Raw genomic sequence first — 20,558 nt, forward strand, 5'->3', positions numbered from 1 at the left:
GCAGAGTCGACAGATGGAGTAATTGTTGGGAAACGTGGAGGTGGGGGGTAGTGCTGATGCTTGTTTTAGCTTGCTCCCCCTTTCTATTCCCACATGGGATTTGCCCTTGCCTTCCTTCTCTTCCATTTCTCTGTCACTCTCTTCTATCACTTTATCTTCTGTCCTGCTGAACCAGCAAGATTTACTGGTTTTAAGTGTGGACCACAGAACTGGGACTGCTGGAGAGAAAGAGAGAGAGGCAATTGATGGAGGGGGGGGTGCTCAGGTTAGGGAGAGGAAGAGGAGAATGAAAGGGGAAACAACCCCCAGGGGAGTCCGCAGGTGATTTATGTGTAGACATTTCTCCACACGTGTTTGGCCACCGCTCCAATTAACACCTCCACCAATCCGTGGCTGCACATGACAGATGCCCAATCCCAGAAAGGGCAGAGTGTGTTCATTAGTGCTGACTGTGTTTGTTTGAAGGGATTTGGCGAATTCAAATTGTTTGCTGTGTGTTTTCAGTGATTTCTGGGTCATTTGTTGCCGCAGTGTTTTCAGCTTCATCTACTTGCTCTTGAAGTTTGGAAATGGCACAGAAAACAGAGTGAGCGGTGCAATTTATTTCCAGATCATTCACAAACACATCCAGCTGTCCTCGTTTTCTGATCGAGGGCTGAGTGGGTTATTTTTTCCTGAAACAATTTCTTCTACAGGAAGAGAAATGTACAGCTTTCCATGTCAGAGTGATTGGTTTGAAGGTGGAGCGCTGATTCTGGTTACTCATTCTTGTCCCCTGTGTACCTCCAGGGGGCGTGATAGACAAGGACCTGCGCCACTACCTCAACCTGCGCTTCCAGAAAGGCTCGGTGGACCACGAGCTGCAGCAGATCATCCGGGACAACCTCTACCTCCGCACCGTCCCCTGTGAGTTACCTTGTCCTCACCCTACCTCCCTTCACAACCTTGTTGTCACCTCTGCACATGGCCTTGAGTGAAACACTTTTTGTATTTCTCCCTTTTGATGCTCCATCTCAGACAATGTTAGTGGATGGGTATTGTTTTAAAACTGTCTTCAATACCAGCACTGTTAAACTGATACAGAAACCAAGTGAGTCCTCCATTCGATACCCATCATGTGAATGGAAGCATCTCGGCTCGCTGAATCACCAACTCCATCAAATACATTGCGCTCGACTTCCTCACAACACAGACTGTATGGGTGAAATTGAAGACTGCTTGCTGTGATTGGCTACGAGCTATACAAAACTGTATTTTTTATTAAGATATGGGTGTAAACAAACATCAAATACAGGTATTGTTTGATGGAGAAGCGTTGATACTACTTGGTACTTGGTTAATTTGGTTAATACCTTTAAGGTATTCAGTAACGATACCCAGGCCTAGTTGAAAACCACAACTCAAGGATCACTCGCATACTTATTAATTCTACTGGATAAGCCCTAAAGACACTCAGAATTATGCGACGTTTCAACCTTGGCAAACCCAATCTGTTCAGTGCCAGAACAAGCAAGTAAGTGGACATTATTGACCAATGGTTTTAGTATCAAATTACTGCAAAGTCACTGGCGCAGTTCAAAGCTGAGGCACGGCTGTACTGGTTGTTGTTTTTAAGCTCCAGGCAGAATAACTAACAGCCTTGCTATATAGTCTTTACTTGAGGGCAGCAGGCTTTGGGGTCAGTAGGGTTTCCCTAACAGGTGAACCCGACCCTCCTTCTTGCTTCTCATCAATCCTTGTCATCTTAAATAAGAGTTTGAGATGAGATGCTTCCTTTCCCTTGTTGTGTTTCAGGTTCCAAACTCCCAACTACCTGTCTGTGGTGGTAATCAATTAGCTGCTGGAGTGTTGGTTTAGCTGGACTCGGGCTGTCTGGACTGTCGATTCTTTAAAATCAAGCCTTGACTGCAGCCCCCTAGTCTCCAATTAGCTGCATTACCGGAGCAAATAGCTGAGCAACTGAGTGTTGTGTAGACATTCAAAGATAAGATTTAGAGGGCTTTGAGATATTGATGCTTAGAGTTTTAGCTCAGGAAATAATTCTGTACTGTATGTGTGTGGCCTTTGTCAGTCTCATTACACCCTCAGTGCTTTTATGAGCTTGGACTTATCGATGTTCAATCCATATTCTTCTGATTCCTATTCGCCATGTTTGCTGAACATGTGATTATTGCCATCAGTCAGCAGGTTGTGATATTAAAGTGTGTTTGTGTGTGTGTACAAGCTCTTATCTGTGTCAAGTGTGTGTGTGTGTTAGCTCTGCATTAGCCATCAGGCCCAGCTGTCAGTTGGCTAATTCTCCCCTGAATTTTTAATGGAGGTGCATTCCTCAAGCCCAAGAGCATGCAAATTTCACTGGAGCCACTTTTACCATCTCCCCCTCTGAACAAAATACATCAGGAGAAACGAAATAAAAGCGATGTGTTTTCAACAAAAGCGTAATTTTCTCTGATAACCACTCACAGGTCCGCTACCGGTGAGGCATTGTAGATAGAGAAAGAGGTGAACAGTGAAGAGGGAGACCAAATGGGAGAACAAATAGAGGTAGAGATACACAAAAGGGAATAGGAAAAAGGGGGAGGAGGCATGATGATGACAAGACAATGATAACCACTTACAAACTGTTGCACACACATATATATATATGCTATGTGTGTGTATATTCAGAGAGAGCGAGAGAGCGAGAGAGAGAGAGAGAGAGAGAGAGATGCATTAATGAAGCTTCAACAATCAGCCTCAGTGCTGCTGAGAGGAAGAGCTGCGTCATCACTGAGCTGGTGTAGCTTTTTCTATGTGAACTTACGAATGGAACCATGTTTGGTATGCAATTTGAGTAAATGGTGCAATTTCCCCTTTATTTCCTGTCATATTTCCTCACTCTTCTTACTTTGATATATGCTCTCGTGTTGGTTTATGTGACATCATGGTAGGACTGTACCCAACTCTTGTCAGCTGAATCGGATTTGCTGTTCAATACGAATATTTGTTTCTTCTTTTTCATTCTGATTAGCAAGCAACGCGTTACTGATCTGCCATTTGTTTTTACGGGGTTTTGGCGAGACGTTCAGGGTGACAGCGATATTCAAGTATCATAGTAAACAAGCCATGTTAGTACTCCGAGCTAATGCGTGCTAACTACGTTTAATGGGTAGATGGAAAGAGTTGCTGACAGATAGTTCGGGACAATGACTGACAAATTAACTCACAAATAGACTGGAGAGCTCCTGTGACAGTTGAAGCCTTGTAGCCCTTTTCTGCAGGACGTTGGCTAAAGTTCTCAGGAGGTAGTACTTTCCATTGACCCGGGAAGTTTCAAGGCAGAGGTTGCTGCATTAAGGGTCTCTGATTAGTCAAACACAAGCCTGGAGGCGGCTATAACTTATGTACAACATTCATGTGTGTTGTTTAAAAAAACAAAAAAAAGTTCTGTAGTCAATTTCATGATGGTTTGAAAACTCCACAACACCTCCTTTTCTTTAAACACCAAACTTTCTTTCATCGTTCATCGTCCAGATCACAGTTGAAGGTGATCAGGATTGGGATCACATTGAGTCTGTACTGCTCTATCATATAAAGCCTGCCAAACAACTTCAAAGGTCACCTTCCCCCGACCGGATGTTATTATCCAAATAATGCATCCAGGTAAATATCCCATGTTAATACCAGAGGCCTGTTCCATAAAACAAGTGAGTCAGGCTCATGCAATCAGACTCATTTGAGACTGGTTTAAGAAATCAAGATCACTGAACGGGCACGCTGTTCCTGAGAGGTCAAGCATGGATCAAATCAATACACCAGGGCAAACAGAACTGGTAAAGAGAGAGCGCCGATGTTCTTAGCCACAGAGCAACGCTTACGAGCGTTCGTTCTACTAGATACTGTACATATTAAAGAATGAATACATCTTATATAGACTTTAAGCATCGACAGTTACATGGATGGATGCCGTGGCATTTGAGAAACATTTCTAATGGTTGCCTTCGAAGAGGCCATCGAACATCACTGATGAGCAATATCATCCCCAAAGCAATTTCAGTCAAAAGCAACTGGACTTGGTTATTTGTTTAGGAAGACGTTTTACCTCTCGTCCAAGAGGCTTCATCAGTTCATGTACGCGTCTGACCGGGCTGGGACTTGTCCAGTTGCTTTTGACTGAAATTGCTTTGGGGATAACGATGACCTGGACAAATGGGAACATTCACAGGCGATAAACAATATCGTAAATTTTACAAAGCTATTTCTTCTTTCTGCTGACCGGCAGACAGTAGGAGACCTGCTGCTACCCATACAAATCGTGGAGCTCGGGCGGAGTCAGCCAGGGCAGCTAAGGCTGTGCCAACTCTTAGACAAATTACCTGGTAGAAATCCAAGGTCAAAGCGTTAATAGCCTGAGCCCATGTGAAATCAAGCCTATCGTCTGGTAATCCACCTAGATTTGATGAGGGATATAGAGAGCAGAGAGGAATAAGTGTGTATAGACTAGCGGTGACGCTTAAGTGGGCTACACTGATCAAGAACTGATCAATTATTTAGGTAAAATTGAACTAGAAAACACGGCAATGAAATGCATAGATTTACACTCACACACACACACACACACACACACACACACACACACACACACACACACAAACTCATTTATAGGCAGTGTGTGCACTTTCATTTGAAGCCTCCAGAGCTAGGCAGAAAAATATCTGAATACAGTTTAAAGTGTTTTAACTAATTTCCAAGCACTTGACTTAGCGTGCATGTATTTAGTGTAAACTCAGACATTTAGAGTAAATAACTTGAAGGTTGGGCACATCAACTGAAAGATTAAAAAACACAAGCGTGTCCCCAAAATCCTAGATCAAATATGAATAAGCAGGGCGCCTCTGTTGCAGGGAAATAAATATGTGATGGAAAACATGAAGGTCATCAGGATTACGTGACTCATTACTCTCGTTGTTAGACACTCGAGTCTTTTAATGTATTTATTATATTTGTCTTGTGTTATACGTGGTTGGTTTCCTCTTCCTCTTGAATTCCTTCTGCTCGCAAAAGCATACATACAAGTTCTTATGGTTGTGAGCGCTGCCTTTCATCTCTGTGGGCGCCGTAAAGCACTTAGCGAAAGGACAGTGACTATCTTTGACTGTCTGGGTGTAATAGAGCTGATGAGTAACTGAGGTCAACTGCAGGTAAAAGGTGAAGAGATGCTCCGTCACTTTCAAACTTCCCCTTTCTCTTAACCTTCTCTAAATGGCTCGACAAGGCACACACTGACTATAGCTGTCTCTGAAACCAGGCCATATCTGCTACCTAGTGCACTCTGTTTGCTTTTTGCCTTTTATTCAGGTGTTAAATTTATGGATTGGACAATCTAACATAAAATTAGTGCCCATATCATGTACTACTTTTTGCTAATGGGGCGGTAGTAGCTCAGTCCATAGGTGACTGGGCTGGGAACCGGAGGTTTGCTGGTTCGAGTCCCTGTGTGGACCATGAATAGAGTGTGGACTGGTGGCTGGAGAGGTGCCAGTTCATCTCCTGGGCACTGCCGAGGTGCTGTTCAGCAAGGCACTGAACTCCCTCGCTCTGACATCTCTCCATTGGTTGAATGTATATAGGTCCTGTGTGTGTGTGTGTGTGTGTGTGTGTGTGTGTGTGTGTGTGTGTGTGTGTGTGTGTGTGTGTGTGTGTGTGTGTGTGTGTGTGTGTGTGTGTGAAATGAAAAAAATAATAGAGTGAAAATTGAATTTCCCCATTCGCGGGACTAATAAAATTGTTCTTCTTCTTAATGTACTTTTGAATTCAGCCAAATCCCTAATGATGCAAAATTATCCAGTAATTGATGGTTTTTTACTTCAAACGGGACATAAAACTCATCAAAACCATATTGGTAAGTCTTTCCACTGTGAGCAACATTCACTCACCAATTCTAGTTTTCGGTCGAAATAAACTCTGAGTTCGATGTGAAAATACGCTGGCTCAACACACTGTTTTTCCCCCGCTGTGTCTCTCTGCCGTTGCCCTCTAAGCAGCATCTCACCCATTCTTAAGAGGCAGACCAGTATATTAGCAAAAATCTCAGATAAAAAGACAACAGATGATTTACTCAGCAGATAGTTCATATATGTGTCCACTAGTGAAACCCCCGTTTATGGTACGTGTTTAAAAAACCAGTATTAGATGAAGTCTTTTATAATGTTACATGCACTGTACTTTCATTCACAATGTCAACAAAGTAATATGGTAGATTTCCCAAACGCTTCCTTGAGAGAATGTGAAATTTAACATTTTTGTCCTCTTGCATTATATATCGCCCAACCATAATGGCTACCGTCAGCCCCTCACCATGATGCTTTTGGGAACGCTTGCTCCACTGATAATAGCTCGGCTAACATGTAAAGAAAGAACAAAGTGGTTTGATAGCAGGAGAGGGACCCTTTAACAGAACGTCGCACTGAACATCCGCTAATGGAGACTTAAAGTTTATGACGGGTGTGATTGGATGTTCCCACGTCTGTCTTTAAAGTGTGAAAGTGCGTGTCTGTTTTACTGCTTCGTTGAATTGCAGTTCATGTAAGTCCTTACATCTAAGCACGTGCTTGTTTGCTATAGCCTTCACATGCATGCACAAACAACATATGTCTTAATAGCAGGAAGTAGTTGTTGCGACTTTGAGTTAATGGGGAATTTGAAGGCCTCCGGGGGATTGAGTTTGTGTTAATGGCTGGGGCAAATGTGCACAATACTGATGGTGTTTACTAATGAGAGAGCGACAGAAAGACACTGCAAGTCCATCTGTCTATCCACAGTTGTTGGTTTGATCATCCTGGGGTCTTGCGGCATAGCAGGAAATATGAATCTCTTTTCTGTCTCGCACTTTTTCTCCTGCTGCTCTGCCGCACTGTCCTTACCTTAAATACTCCTTTTTATTAGCAGCTTTTCTTCCTGCAGTCTCTTTTTCTTTGTTTTGCTTTGCATTTGTTTGTGTATAATGTTACAAACATCCCACTGAATAAGTCATTCTTTTTTATTTTGCTCAGTTTGATGCTCGCCCAAAAAGCCTGAATCAAACCTGAGTTCTGCGTGATGTTATCTGCCAGGTACCCGTGACTGTCCCTTTTCCTCTCGGTTTGTCACATGCTGTTTAATAGCCTGATGTCTGATGGATGTCAGTAATAATCAGGATAATAAAAAGACTAACAGCTCCCCTGTGCCGCTTCATTCATTATTTAGCATCTCTGTGAGAAGCCCAATAAACGGCAGAAGTGTGAGAGGGGCCCCACTGCAGAGCTCTGAGCTGAGGGCCCAGCGCGGAGATGAATGAGGTGCAGATTGAGGCTTTTAAGATAGAGGCGGACGAGAAACGATGCTGCATCGGAGGTTGTTGAATGAGAAACAGGAACACCTGGTGTTTGTTTTTCATGTTTATTCATTTGTCTCTTTATAGTGCTCCTTCTGACACAGGTTAGGCACATCAGACAAATACCTTTAGTCAAAAGAACACTTTCTCTCATACCTCCACTTACTCTCTGTTCTCTTTTATCTCCCCTCACTTTACTGATTGACTCATTGGAGGCAGGGGTGGGGTTTCCATGGCAACTGTTTCCACTCCCCGCCTGCGTCAAAGGCACGACTCCTCTTAAACTCTATATTCCTTCCCTTCCATACCCCTCCTCCTCCTTTTCCCCTCTCGTTCTCCGTCTGTCTAGTTCTTTTCCACTTTCTGCAAATGGAGACTGCACTGAAAAGTCTGGAAACACAGGGCAGACGCCAGGCAGACTGCTTGTTGGAAATGGGGATTTGAACCCACATCTAACTCATGAGCCATTTGACAAGACATATGTGACTTTGACAAGCAATATCCTGTCTGCCATCACTCATCCAGGCTTTGTGAAAGGGGGGATGGAGGTGTGTATGTGTCTGTGTGTTGGAGGTGAGGGAAGGGTTGACTGACAAAGCGGGACACAGATGCGGATGGGCTGGCCGGTGAGCACGACACAATGCTTCATGCTCACTGGCAGATGCAGCCTACAGACGTGACGGTTGACGATTGCTCCCTAATTGGCTTTTATCACACAAAGACAGATCCCCTACCCTTGTCAGTCCAGTAATGGGTAGGATAGGCACATCCATCAGGTGGCCTGCCTGCAGTCACTCCACTATGATGCTGTCGAGTGAGCTCCCTGCATCATCTTCCATATAATGATCTGATGTCTTTGGGGGTATGTGAGAGAGAATGTAATATCACATTAACTTTTTTCTTCTATTTAAACGCATTTGCAACACCTGAACCCACATGGAGCCACTTTCCGCACTTGTCAAATCATAATGTCAGTAACTCATTCATGGTTTTGAATGAGAGCTAAGACACTGGCGGCTCAGTTCCACTGCACCTCCTTGGTCCCATGACGTGACAGCCCACCGGATTTACCAGGAATATATCTGAGGTGGTAGTGATAGAAAATGACAACTCCTTGAAGTCGGGAACTGGGGATAATCAAAACTTGTGGGTAAGAGAGTAAAAAAAAATGGACCCTCACTCACTTAATTGTGTCCACAAGGAGTAGTCTAAGTATGTCTTATTCACACAGTGCTGTCACCACAGAGCCCCTGGTGCAAAAGAGGCCGACATGCAGCAAAATCCAGCTCAGTTAATCAGAGGATTTCTTTGGGACATAGTGGGTTCTTGGGCAACCTGTCCTACAAATCACATATTGAGCAGTGTGCGATTGATAAAAGGTGTTATTGAGTAGCTTTTACTGTGAAAATTTAACCAAAACTCTTGATCCACACCTTAGCTTCGGTTTCACACTATCAACTAATTTTTAGAAGACGCCATCACAAGTATGCTTGGCCCTGTACAGAGTCAGTGCATATCTGGGACACTTACTTTACTTCCCCTGCTTTGGTGCGACTACATTTATTGCCGCCATTTCTTTTCACCCGCTGTCGGAAAAACCCATTGAAACACCAGGTAGAGAAATCCCTTTCATTAAGCGTTCCGACAGTGTTGTAGGAATCCAACACTTAAAATGCTAAAGTGTGTGTTTTCCTTAGTGTACTCGTAGAGTCATCTTTCCTCTAAATGCTCGGTATCCATTTTGGCAGGACAGCGAGGAGAGGTGCATTGCACAAACCGTAGTACCTGCGAGCCCAGAATGTGCCGGCCTTATCTCTGGAGAGGTAAATGGAACTGCGAACCTTGGGCTATCATTTTTAAACTTAGCCTTAACTTTACCAAATAGTTGTCCTCCCTTTTAAACAATGACACAGCAGGGTTTAGAATTAGGGCGTTTATCAGGAACAGTTCACAAGTCCAACAAACTGTATGTGTGTGAACAATATGAAATGAAGAGAGGCTCTTTAGTCTCACTTATGCTTCCCTAAAGTGGAGGTGAGATAGGATTTTTCTTTTGCATCCGACAGGAAATACAAAATATGTTTTACTATTAATGATGAAAAAACTTCTGCAGTGACCACTGAGCTGTTTCTTTTTGGTCTAACTGAGTGTTAAGCAACTTGATGTTGGTTAGGTTCCCTCTTAGTTACTGTTGCTATGCCTGCCAATCTTTCCATTTCAGGATGGCACATATGCAGTTTACTCTGTATTCTTTGTCCTTTTTGAAACAATGGGTTCTTGATTTAGGACAGAGGGAAACAAAAGCAGCTTCTCAATTCTAGCTTACGACCAGCTAAAGTGACAGCTGCCATTGACAGATTTACAGGCTGGAACTAGCTAGCTTATTAAAAGTCCCATACTGTAAAAAGTGAGATTTCCATGTACTTCTTTAATTATAATGCTGTCTGGGTTGCTATATAAATACTGTGAAAATATCAAAACATTCGGTCACAGATAAATGCGCACAGCCCGTATTCAGAAACGTCTGTAAACGAGCTAGACTTCTGTACAGTTGTGATGTCACAATTTCACTCTATATATAGGTAGAAAGTGCTGCTACAGTCATTCCCCCGGCTGTAATGACAGTGCAGAGGCGCCAAGACCGCAGATGTTGAAGACCCGGAAACACTGAACAATCAAATCTGCCTGGGTTTTTTGGCGGGGGTCTTAAAGAGACAGGCGCTGGAACAAAGCGTTTCATTCAGACAGTGAATACAGGTATTTTCAGATGGACAATATGAGAAAAATATGTTTTTATGAACATTAAAGCGTGTAAACATGTTCTACTAGAAACCCAAAATTCAAATATGAACCTGAAAATAAGCATAATTTGGGACCTTAAAGCCAACGTAAGCTCCATGACCTGGTTTAAAACGGCATTTTAGGTGATGAGAACTCATTATAAGGTCCTGAATATGCACTTGATGACTACATACATCGTTAGTGATAAAAAAAATTAAGGTAAAGCTGCATGCCTCGGCTTAAAGCCTAGCATCCTCACTGGTTTACAATCTATGCAGAAGACATGCTAAATAAAGACACCGCACTACTCTTGCAGTGTATGGTTAGTCCTAGTATTATGACAGACGGCCAAACGTGGTTTAGTCCATTTCTTATAGTGTGGTTCTTGTGCTCTTGGTTTTAGAAAGGGAAGTAAGTTAAGTCTTAAACAATATTATTGAGTGATCTGTATTGAAGGCAGGGGTTTTGCAAGCAGTCAGTAAAACTATGGATCCGGAGCTAGACACAACACAATTTTCTTTTGTAGGCTAGAGTTAGTTTCACGTGTGTTCATGGTTGCAGCTCGTACCCATACAACGAGCAATAATTGATCTTGTGTGACATTTAGGGTGTCCTGCAATCCTCCTTTCATCCCGGTGTGACTGATGTTTCAGGTATCTCCTGTAGACTGAGGACAGAGAAGTGTGTTTGATTTGGTCCACAGAGCAGCCTAGGGACACAGAGATTCACAGCTTTAATATTCATTGTCTGAGCCTTTGGGGCCAAAAGTGCGTTCCTTTGGCCAACCCTGGACCAAATCCCTCAAAGACAGAAACACAGAGCCAGGAAAAAACTACTATTCTGCATTAAAATGTGCTTAGATAATTTGATTAGAGGAAGGCACTCCGATTACGGCATGTATACGATCTTAATCATGTTATCTTGTATCAAGGTCATAATTGGGGGAAGGGTAACTGGATTAACAATTTCCGTTATTCATCAATCTGTAGAATTACTTCTGTCAGGTAAACAGCAGTTTAGTATTTTGATTCTTAGGGCGCACTCACACTGTCCTTCTGCACAGCTCCCCGGGCTTTAGGGTACTTGTCCCCCCCTCCCTCTCCACCCACTTACCTGCCCGTTTGTACTCACACTGCCTGGGCCTCGGCCAATGCTTCTTGCTGCCTATACGTCATCACTTCGTAACACGTCACACGCATTGATTGACATCATCGCGATGCGTCGCTTTGTTTACAAATCTTTCCATAGACCTCATAGTTTTTGTGCGTCTTGTCGACTGTTTTTGAATATTTTCATCCGACCAAATCTGCAGTAAACACTCCACCTCCGCATCACACCAACGTCAACCTTTTGCCGCCATTGTTGTTGTTAAATGTCCGCGCATGGTCCGTCCTTCTTTTTTCTATGTCCGAACAGACGCACATAAATGACATCAGAACCGCCGTAGGCCTCGTGCTCGTGCTCGTACACGTGCGCACGCTTGTGCTCGTACATGTGCAAACGCGCTCTACAAAAGCCCACCTCTCTGGCCGCAGCGGGTGCACTCACACTGGTCTTGGCCTGGTGCGGAAGGACAGTGTGAGTGCGCCCTTAACCTCAAAGATCACTCATTCTCAGTCTCAGTGAACTGTGAAGTGTGTTTGCTAAAAAACATATTAGCTAATTATTGCTGGGTGGGTGTTAAGTCACCTGTAAATTTGGGTGCATATATGTGTTGGGCCTGTTATAACACAAATCATGATACAGGGCTTACGGTTCAATACTTGCAACATATTGTGATACTGTGAGCCTGGTGATATATTGCAATTTATCTAATATTAGGAAAACAGTCATCGTATAAAGAACACACATGCATACGTTATTACGTTGGCGTGGAAGTGGCTGAAGATACATTACATCACTGCTATCTAGCAGTTTGAGGCATAGACAACACAAACATTCTTCCATGTGCACTACTGATTAAAAATTGATAGTGTTTTTGAGTTGACACTGTATCACAAAGCATAATATGGTAATGCTAAAGTGTGCCAACATTTTCTTACACCTTTGTAAAGTTTACCACTTCATTGTGTCATTTTGTAATTATTTGTCTTTGCCTGTTTACTGACATGACAAAAGGGTAAAGCATGAGCAGAATCTTTTCTTTTGTCAACATCTTCTCCTGTGGAGACTTACATCATAAAACTGCACGCTTCTTTCACTGCAACCCACCAGCCTCACCACTGTTGTACGATGGGCTCCAAAATGACACAGTTTAGGTTGCAGCGATTAGCAGCATCCATCGTAGAGACATTCAGCGAGGCCAGAGACAAGAGAAGAGAATCCCCAGGGTCTGTCTCATTAGAGACAGTTTCACTGTCACAACTCTCTAGTCTTAGCAGCATTAGGCTTCACCATCCCTCATGTTAATTACTGGGGCTGTTTGAGTAATTGGCTCCTCTTCGATGCTAAAGCCAAGGAAGAGAAAGAGGCTGAGAAAGAGGAACTCAAAGGGAAGTCTGGGGTTAAAGAGAACACGAGCAAAAGCAAATGCACTGCTGATTTTCTAACTCACGAATCAAGTTAGCGTGTATGAGGCTAGGATTAGGGATCATTTTCTCTCTTATCTGATTTCTCAAATGTTTTTTGTTTTCGACAAGTCTGGTCAAATGAGTTGGGTCTCTGCATCTCTGATGCCTCGAGGGCTGTCGGAGACATTTTTGCCAGGAATTTGAAAACGCCCTGCAGCCAGGCCTGATTTTCACCATCATGTCTCTGTAATATCCAAGCAATAATTTAGTCTGGGAGGTCCGTGCAATCAGAGATCCAATCTGTGTCGCTGCTGCTCTCTGTGGCTTTAGGTAATAGCAAGACAAGTGCTTAGTCTGCTTAGGCAGCGTGCTCACACAGACACATCAGAGCTCTCATTCTGTTTATCCAAGCCCCTAATGAAATATTCCATCTTTGCCACATCAGTGGGACGGGGAATTGAATGTGCAGAGGCTGCCTCGCTATCTCTAACTGTGACCTGCTGAACGAGAGAAAGCTATCATAACGTCAGATTGTCTGTGTCATTATTTGCTGCGATCCACGTAACTGAGCTTGACACTACAAGTATTCAATTTAGGAGATAATGATATTATGGCAGAAAGTGTGTGCACTTTATCTAAAATGGCAATTCTATGCAATGGATCGGACATAAACTGGCTGCAACTTGTTTGCTGTTGAAGCTCAGGTCTCAACTGACACAGGTACAGTTTTCAGGATATTTCCTAAGGAACTCACAGGCTGGGAAAAATGAAATCTAGCAGGTTTTATCTCTGTGTGAGATCTGTTTTATTCTAAAGTGCATGGTGCAATGCAGCAAATATCTTGGTTAAGCAACACTGAGGGCGCACTCACACTGTTGTTCTGTACCAGGCCAAAACCGTTTTTTCAGCTAAAGCCTAGTACGTTTAAGCAGTGTGAGTGCACCCGTTCCGCGCATAACAGCCCACGGCCCGCTTGAAAGAGGTGGGCTTTAGCAGAGCCGTTTGCACATGTACGAGCACGAGCGTGCGCACGTGTACGAGCACGACCCCTACGGCGGTAGCGTTATGTGCGCCTGTTGGGACATAGAAAATAGAACGACGGACCATACGCGGACGTTTAACAACGATGGCGGCGAAAGGTTCACGTTGATGTGATGCGGAGGTGGAGTGTTTACTGCAGATTTGGGCGGATGAAAATATTCAAAAACAGTCGACAAGACGCACAAAAACTCCGAGGTCTGTGGAAAGATTTGTAAACAAAGCCACACACACGCGATCAATGCGTGTGACGTGTTACGGCGTGATGGCGTATGGACAGCAAGAAGCATTTGCGCGAGGCCCAGGCAGTGTGAGTACAAACGGGGCTGGGGCGCGGGGGGAAAGGGAGGGGGGACAAGTACCCTAAAGCCCGGGTCTCGGTGCGGAAGGACAGTGTGAGTGCGCCCTGAGTGGGTTCAAAAAACACGTGAGGGTCAACACAACACAGGTAATAAACGTTTTCAATCTGTTTTTTCTTTTTAATGCTATCTCGACCCTTTCTTTTTGTTTTATTATCTAGTAATCTTGTATGTTTGAAGTTGGCCCACAGGGGTGTGTACAAGTTACATCTCAACTTCAAACAAGATTGACACATACATGAAGCAAGTCACGATGAATACTGTAGCACTGAATGTTGAAATGCCTCTTTTGGGAAAACAAAAAACTAACTTAGCCAGTGTTTCCGGTTGAAGTTTTGGTAAACAGTTTTTTTTCAAATCATCAGATTCTTTTTGTTTGTATTCATCTCTACTTTAAACGTTTTCATCTTTTTTTTGGTAAAGGACCATTTCACCAATTTTACATACCACTCAGCCTGTGCAAACAATTCAGGTGACATCACACGAGTAAGCTTGGCTTTCTGTCAACTCAACATTGTGGGAAGCGTAAGATCGAAAGTTTTTGGGGCTTGACCGGCAATATCCTGATCCAGAACTAACTTTCAGGATATCTCAGCCTCTGCTTCATCAATTCTGACCTTCATTCATTTATTCATCTTCAACCGCTTTTCCCTGTCGGGGTCTCGGGGAAGCTGGAGCTGATCCCAGCTGACATCGGGCGTGAGGCGGGGTACACCCTGGACAGGACGCCAGTCTATCGCAGGGCACATAGAGACGAACAGAGACAGACAACCATTCACACCTACGGGCAATTTTAGAGTCATCAGTTAACGTAACACCTTTCTTTTTATAGTTTGATTTGATAAGATTTTATTATCACAAAGACGTTCTGATCAGGTGCACGAGCAGGTGTACAGGAGGTAGATTCTTGGAGTCATGGTGCTAGCATCCACATTAATATGATGTTCAAGACCACAAATACCTCCTAGTTATTTCTTAGTTTACATTACACTTTTACCAGTGATGAATCTAACACAAAATGATCATCTTTTCTCACCGCTTGCGGCAATCTAGTGCTTTTGTTTATCTTTTGTTTTTCTGGGCTCCGCTGTGTTTCACTGTAATCCAGCTGTGCCCCAGAATCTTTCCACTGTACAAGATAAAAAGGGAAAACAGGCAATCGTTGAATTGTTTTTGAAGTTTTCACCCGATTCCACAAACGTGCATCCCAGCACTTTTTTGGATTCCTCCGCACACAGGATCAATTTTGCAGTTTCATTTCATTTTTTTTGTCAGTCGTTTTCATAAACACATTCTTCCAACCAACAGTAAAACTTCAGGCTCTCTTCTCGTTTTCCACCTCAGCCTATCAGTTTTATTGAAGAAGAACGGCATGACAGTTTATTTGGCTCAGCTCTCCCTCACTTCCTCCTCCCCTCTCCTCTCCTCTCCTCGGTTGCTGTTTGCTTTGTTTTGCAGTGTGTGCTCCAGTGCACAGGAAGATGTTCTGGTTGCTCAAGGTTAGATTGTTATACTGATCAAAAAAGAACGCGTCTCCTTTTGTTTGACATGAGCAGCACAGCTCCCCAGACAAACATACAGTACACTTACCCACACAAATGTGCATCAAAGAGAGACACGCCTGCCGTTTTTATCGTAGAGGAGTAAATGGCTGTCAACGCTCAAAAAGGACCTAATTTAAGTGTTAGGTTCTTATTGCCTGTTCTGTTTTGGATTTGGATCCAGGTTTGAAATAAATACCCAGATTCAATTCAATTTAATTCAATTCAATTTTATTTATAGTGCCAAATCATAACGAAAGTTATCTCAGGACACCCGTCTCCTTGGCTAACAAATCGCTTATGGAATCTTCTATATGTCCTGACGTATTTCTGCTAGTGTAGCAAACACAGTGAAACATTGGTATTCATTTAGACTCAAGTGTAGCCACTTGGTGAATTTAAGTCCAGCATCTACTCTCCTTTTAGCTTTGTTTTGGTCTCCACCATCTCCGAAGAGAAAACTCCCGCCCCATAGCTGCTAAATGCTTCAATACCAGAAGGTCACTAACTTATAATTTGTTTAAAAGTCTCAAATCAGGACTGTCAAATAGCAAAGAGCAAAAACTAAGATATGCAAATGTGAGGAAACTGCTACACCTATTATTTCATCGTTCATTTCTACCTTATTTATACCTTCAATTCATAATCCGGAAGATTTGAGATTCGTTGTGTCTAGCGGCCTCTTTGGTGGTAAGATGTAATTGCAGGTGAGCCTGTTCTTCAGAGCCCTCCATCTTGTTACATTCACGGTCCCTATGTGTGTTGACTTTCTTTTTTTGCCCTTTTTTGTAAACTTTACGGAAACACATTAACCTCTCTACTTCCGGTCAGTCCCCTATATTTATAAAATATATCTGAATATATTATATATGATGAAAATATCTGCTTCTGTACTTTTGCGTTTCACTTTGACATCAACTCCTTCGCAATCCTCTTGTCGGTCTCGTCACCTGATGAGTGAAGTCCTGCTACTCTGTGCAGCAACTCTGCTGCTGCTGCTGCTGCTGCTGCTGCTGCTGCTAATGATGCTGCTGCTGCTTCTGCTGCTGCTAATGCTGCTGCTGCTGCTGCTGCGTTTCCTCAATTTTTTCTTCTTTCAGTACAAAAACAACTCTTTGCACCAACTTTATCAGTAGTCAGTTCTCGTATTCGTAATGCAGCGTTAGCGGGACGAAGGCCCCCAGGAAGTGCGCCGGACTGAAGACAATTTGACATAGTGGCCAAACAGTGGAATTGTCACTTAGCGAGTGATGCCCCGGGGCCCAGAAATACTTTTTCCCATAAACTTACATGGGGAAAGAGATGTCTGTAAATCAGTGGATACATTTTTTGAGCCTCACAACCCCCCGCAAAATGACCTGTTCCACTATCAGGATTTGATCCATTCGATCCGATAACATTTTGAAAGTCTAGAAGAGCCGCGCGATTAAATCACCTAATCCCCATTGAAGTTAGCCACAGGGCCGAAGCGGAAGCAGTTCCGATCATCCAGGAATTTTTAGATGTGGCAGTTGAACTTCTTTTGCCTTCATGCACCACTGAAACCCTTTCATAGGAATAAACGCTGTATCCACTGCTCTTAATATACCCATGCTGCGGCTGTTACAGAGCAGAGTGAAGCAGACATGCTTTCATGTGGGCGCTGATACGAAAAATATGAACTAAATGTGTTTTCTGTCTTTTAAAAAAAAGAAGCGAAATGACGTTGGGGCTGGTGGGGTAGTAATTTAATCGCTGTATGACCAAACTCTGTGTAACACCGACCACCACTGCAAGCCTAATCAAAGCATTCCAGTTATGATGATTGCATTTCCATGCCGGTTTCAGATGATTGCTACATCTCAACACTAGTGTTAACTGGCCAGCATGTCTGCTCTATAGCGACCATGTTGGTGCTGAGACACAGAAAGGCCAATTCCCTGAGGCTCCGTCGCCGGAGTGAGGTGTACATGTCTGGTTTCATTACAGTCCTCTGTCACACTGGTCTACCTGCTCACACACATCTGAAGAACAGTTGCACATTAACACACACACACACACACACACACACACACACACACACACACACACACACACACACACACACACACACACACACACAGTAGGAAAGTAATTGAATTCTGTCAGCGCCGGTGATTCAAGTCTTATTTTTGGATATGTGGGCAGATGTTTGTTTGTATCTTGAGTCTCCCTCTCATCAGGTTATTTACGCATCGCCCTGTTTACTGGATGATAGAGTGACATTCAGCACAACATTGATTATTCCATTTTTTTTTTTTTAGCATGTTGCCGTTGGTTTCCACAGACAGACCGACCTGTATTCAAACCAAACCTGTATCCTCTCTGCAGGGACGGTGAGCCAGTGTTTAAGATGCCTGGTAATAATGTTGAAGCTTGAGTGATGGCATCTGTAGGGACTTGATGAGCGCCAATTATAAGGCAATTATGCTGATTAATGGGATTATAGCTCGAACCTCTCCTGGTAGATACTTACACTGTAAATAGATCCTTTTCCTTCTCAGAGTGGAGCAGATCCACTCCAACTTCCCACACGGCTCAACAATGCATGCTTTCCTAATTGAGAAGAGATACTTTATGAATGAAATCAGCATTTTGGGTGATTTCAAGGCAGAGCTAGAAGCTTTTTAGTTGCAGCAAGGAGGTTTCCTTTGAACAGGAAGGCTTAAATGATCAGTAAGCGCCTTCTGGCTTTTTTCCACTGAGCCTTTTGACTTGACTCAGAAACCTTAAAAGGCAGTCTTGGGGCTGGTTGGCATTAGCTGCTCAGCTCACGTTCAGACGCTCCAGACAGAGGGACAAGGACAGCAGAAAGTGGCCCTGTCCTCACATCGTCTCTCCTCTATCCTCTCCCCGGGGTCCGCTTGAGAGAAATCCACAGCGCCTTGCCTCACCTCGCTCGCACAGAGAGACCTCTAGCGGTGTCTTACCTGTCTGCGTGAGTTTATGTGGGTTGTGCAGACATGTTGGTCAAGCCTGTGCTTCATTTCTAATGCATTTGTGCCAGTGTGAGCATCATACCCCAATCCAGACCAGTGATATGGGGCCTGTTCTCCTGCCAAGAGACTCTGCAAACAGTCACATCTGTCCGTCAACCAACCGCCAAACCTGCTTGCACTGCCCTCTGCAATATTTATGAGGAAAAACACTGCGGTCAAAATCTTCTATCCTGTTATAGGTCACTTATACTCACTAATATCTTGATAAGTATATAGATCACAATAAAGCATTATAGCGATATAGCATTCCATATATGAATACATGAATACTCTATATGAACTCTCTACTTGGCAAATAAAAGTATTTTACTGAGTATTTTCTAATTTTATTCTGAACTTTATACCAAGTATCACAATGAAATTATGTACATTTTGGCGTAATGCACTCTGGGTGCTGATTTCTCGTCATAGTGATACAAACGATTACCAAAAATGTAAACGATAGATATGTTCATGCTGTTTTATATAAATATATATATATATATATATATATATATATATATATATATATATATAACTTCCTTCTTCTACTGCTATTGGACTTTATCTCACTGTGTCATGATATCTGCTGACGTTTGTGAAATCATGGGTTATGTAATCTAGTTCAAGTTAAATACATTCAACTGTGTGACGGTGTAATTGATGATAAAACCTAAAACTGCATTTTCAAATGATTTTCCCTTAGTTATTTCAGATAACATTTCCAAAGAAGTTTGAGTTGATGTGCTAGTTTGTTATCATCTGTTTAGACAACATAATGGTGTATCACAATATACTGATATGTTTTATGTACAGTATGTTTTTTTCCTGATATGGAATCCATTGAAAGATTGTAGATCTACAATGATTAATCGATCAATTGTCAACTATTATATTAATCAACAACTACTTTAATGAACAGTTAATCGTTTTGAGTCGTTTTCTAAGAAAAAATGTCCAAATTATCCGTGATTTCTATTTCAATTCTTGAAACCAAACTCACAACAGTGATTGATACAGAGCTCCAACACCAGAGCTCATTTTATTCTCTCAATTTAACATCTGTATATTTCACTATGTTGAACTTAGCATCACTAATTATACCAGGGAACTACAGTGAATCAGTCACTGTGTCTTGTAATAGATCAAATTAATGCTAAGAATAGACTGTTTTTAATCCTTCAGTTGAAGCAGCTGCAGGAATGTGCGATTTAACCCATATTATGAGGCTACAGCAGAGCAACACAGTACTGTGGTAGTGCGTGGAGAAGCATGTCTGAGCCGTATGTATTGTGAACAGCCTAACAGGGTGTTTAGCTCCAGGCTACATTCATTATTGATGCTTACATGAGGGCTGGGCGCCTCTCAGCAGGACTCAGGTAACTCAGGTTAGCAAGTGCAACAATGGCCTCAGCTACTCAGGATCGGACAGGTTTGCAAATGTTGACGGGAGAGTTTCAGTGTGTGACATCAGACAGGAAAAACATCAAAAGCTGCTACACCTGTTTCATTTATGTCGATTGTGGCACAGCAGTCTGGCGGTGAGTCTGGAGAACATTTCTCCGGTCTGATTTTGTGTGTGGGCGTGCCCCATCTATCCCTCCGAGAGACATTGTACCCACACCGTGACTCATTTAGGCGCCGGGCAGCTCAGAGCACATACTCCCCCTAATCTCCACGCTCCCCGGAGCAGAGAAAATGGCTGCAGTTAGCCAATTAGAGCACTGGGACTGGATTAGGTGGACAAGCGTTGTGCCTGGGAAGGAACAACACTGATGGAAGATGCACACACGTACAAGAGGTCTTACAGCAGAAATAACTATTTAGACTCATGCACAGCATACACTAGTCATCCACCTACACATGAATATCATAGAACAAAACATAAAGCTTCATAAAGTGCAACAACTGTAGCGAAGGAGGTGTTGTTTTCATAAAGAAAGGCTAACAACGCAGCAGAATCAATACCTGAAGCTTCTAGA

The 20,558-nt window shown here is 43.0% G+C and overlaps 1 protein-coding gene across 12 annotated transcripts in view; it reads left to right on the top strand.

The window, feature by feature from the left end:
• The window catches only part of magi2a (membrane associated guanylate kinase, WW and PDZ domain containing 2a), a gene marked incomplete at its 5' end in the record, with an annotated part of 231,811 nt that overhangs the window by 66,368 nt on the left and 144,885 nt on the right, over window positions 1-20,558 (top strand). For all 12 annotated transcript variants that reach the window (XM_083935216.1, XM_083935220.1, XM_083935221.1 and 9 more), the window contains one exon: window positions 790-906. In XM_083935216.1, coding sequence (XP_083791342.1) covers window positions 790-906 — 117 coding nt within the window. The remainder of the gene's footprint in view (window positions 1-789; window positions 907-20,558) is intronic.

Source organism: Echiichthys vipera (assembly GCF_963691815.1).
Source record: "Echiichthys vipera genome assembly, chromosome: 20".
NCBI classification, from domain to species: Eukaryota; Metazoa; Chordata; class Actinopteri; order Perciformes; family Trachinidae; genus Echiichthys; species Echiichthys vipera.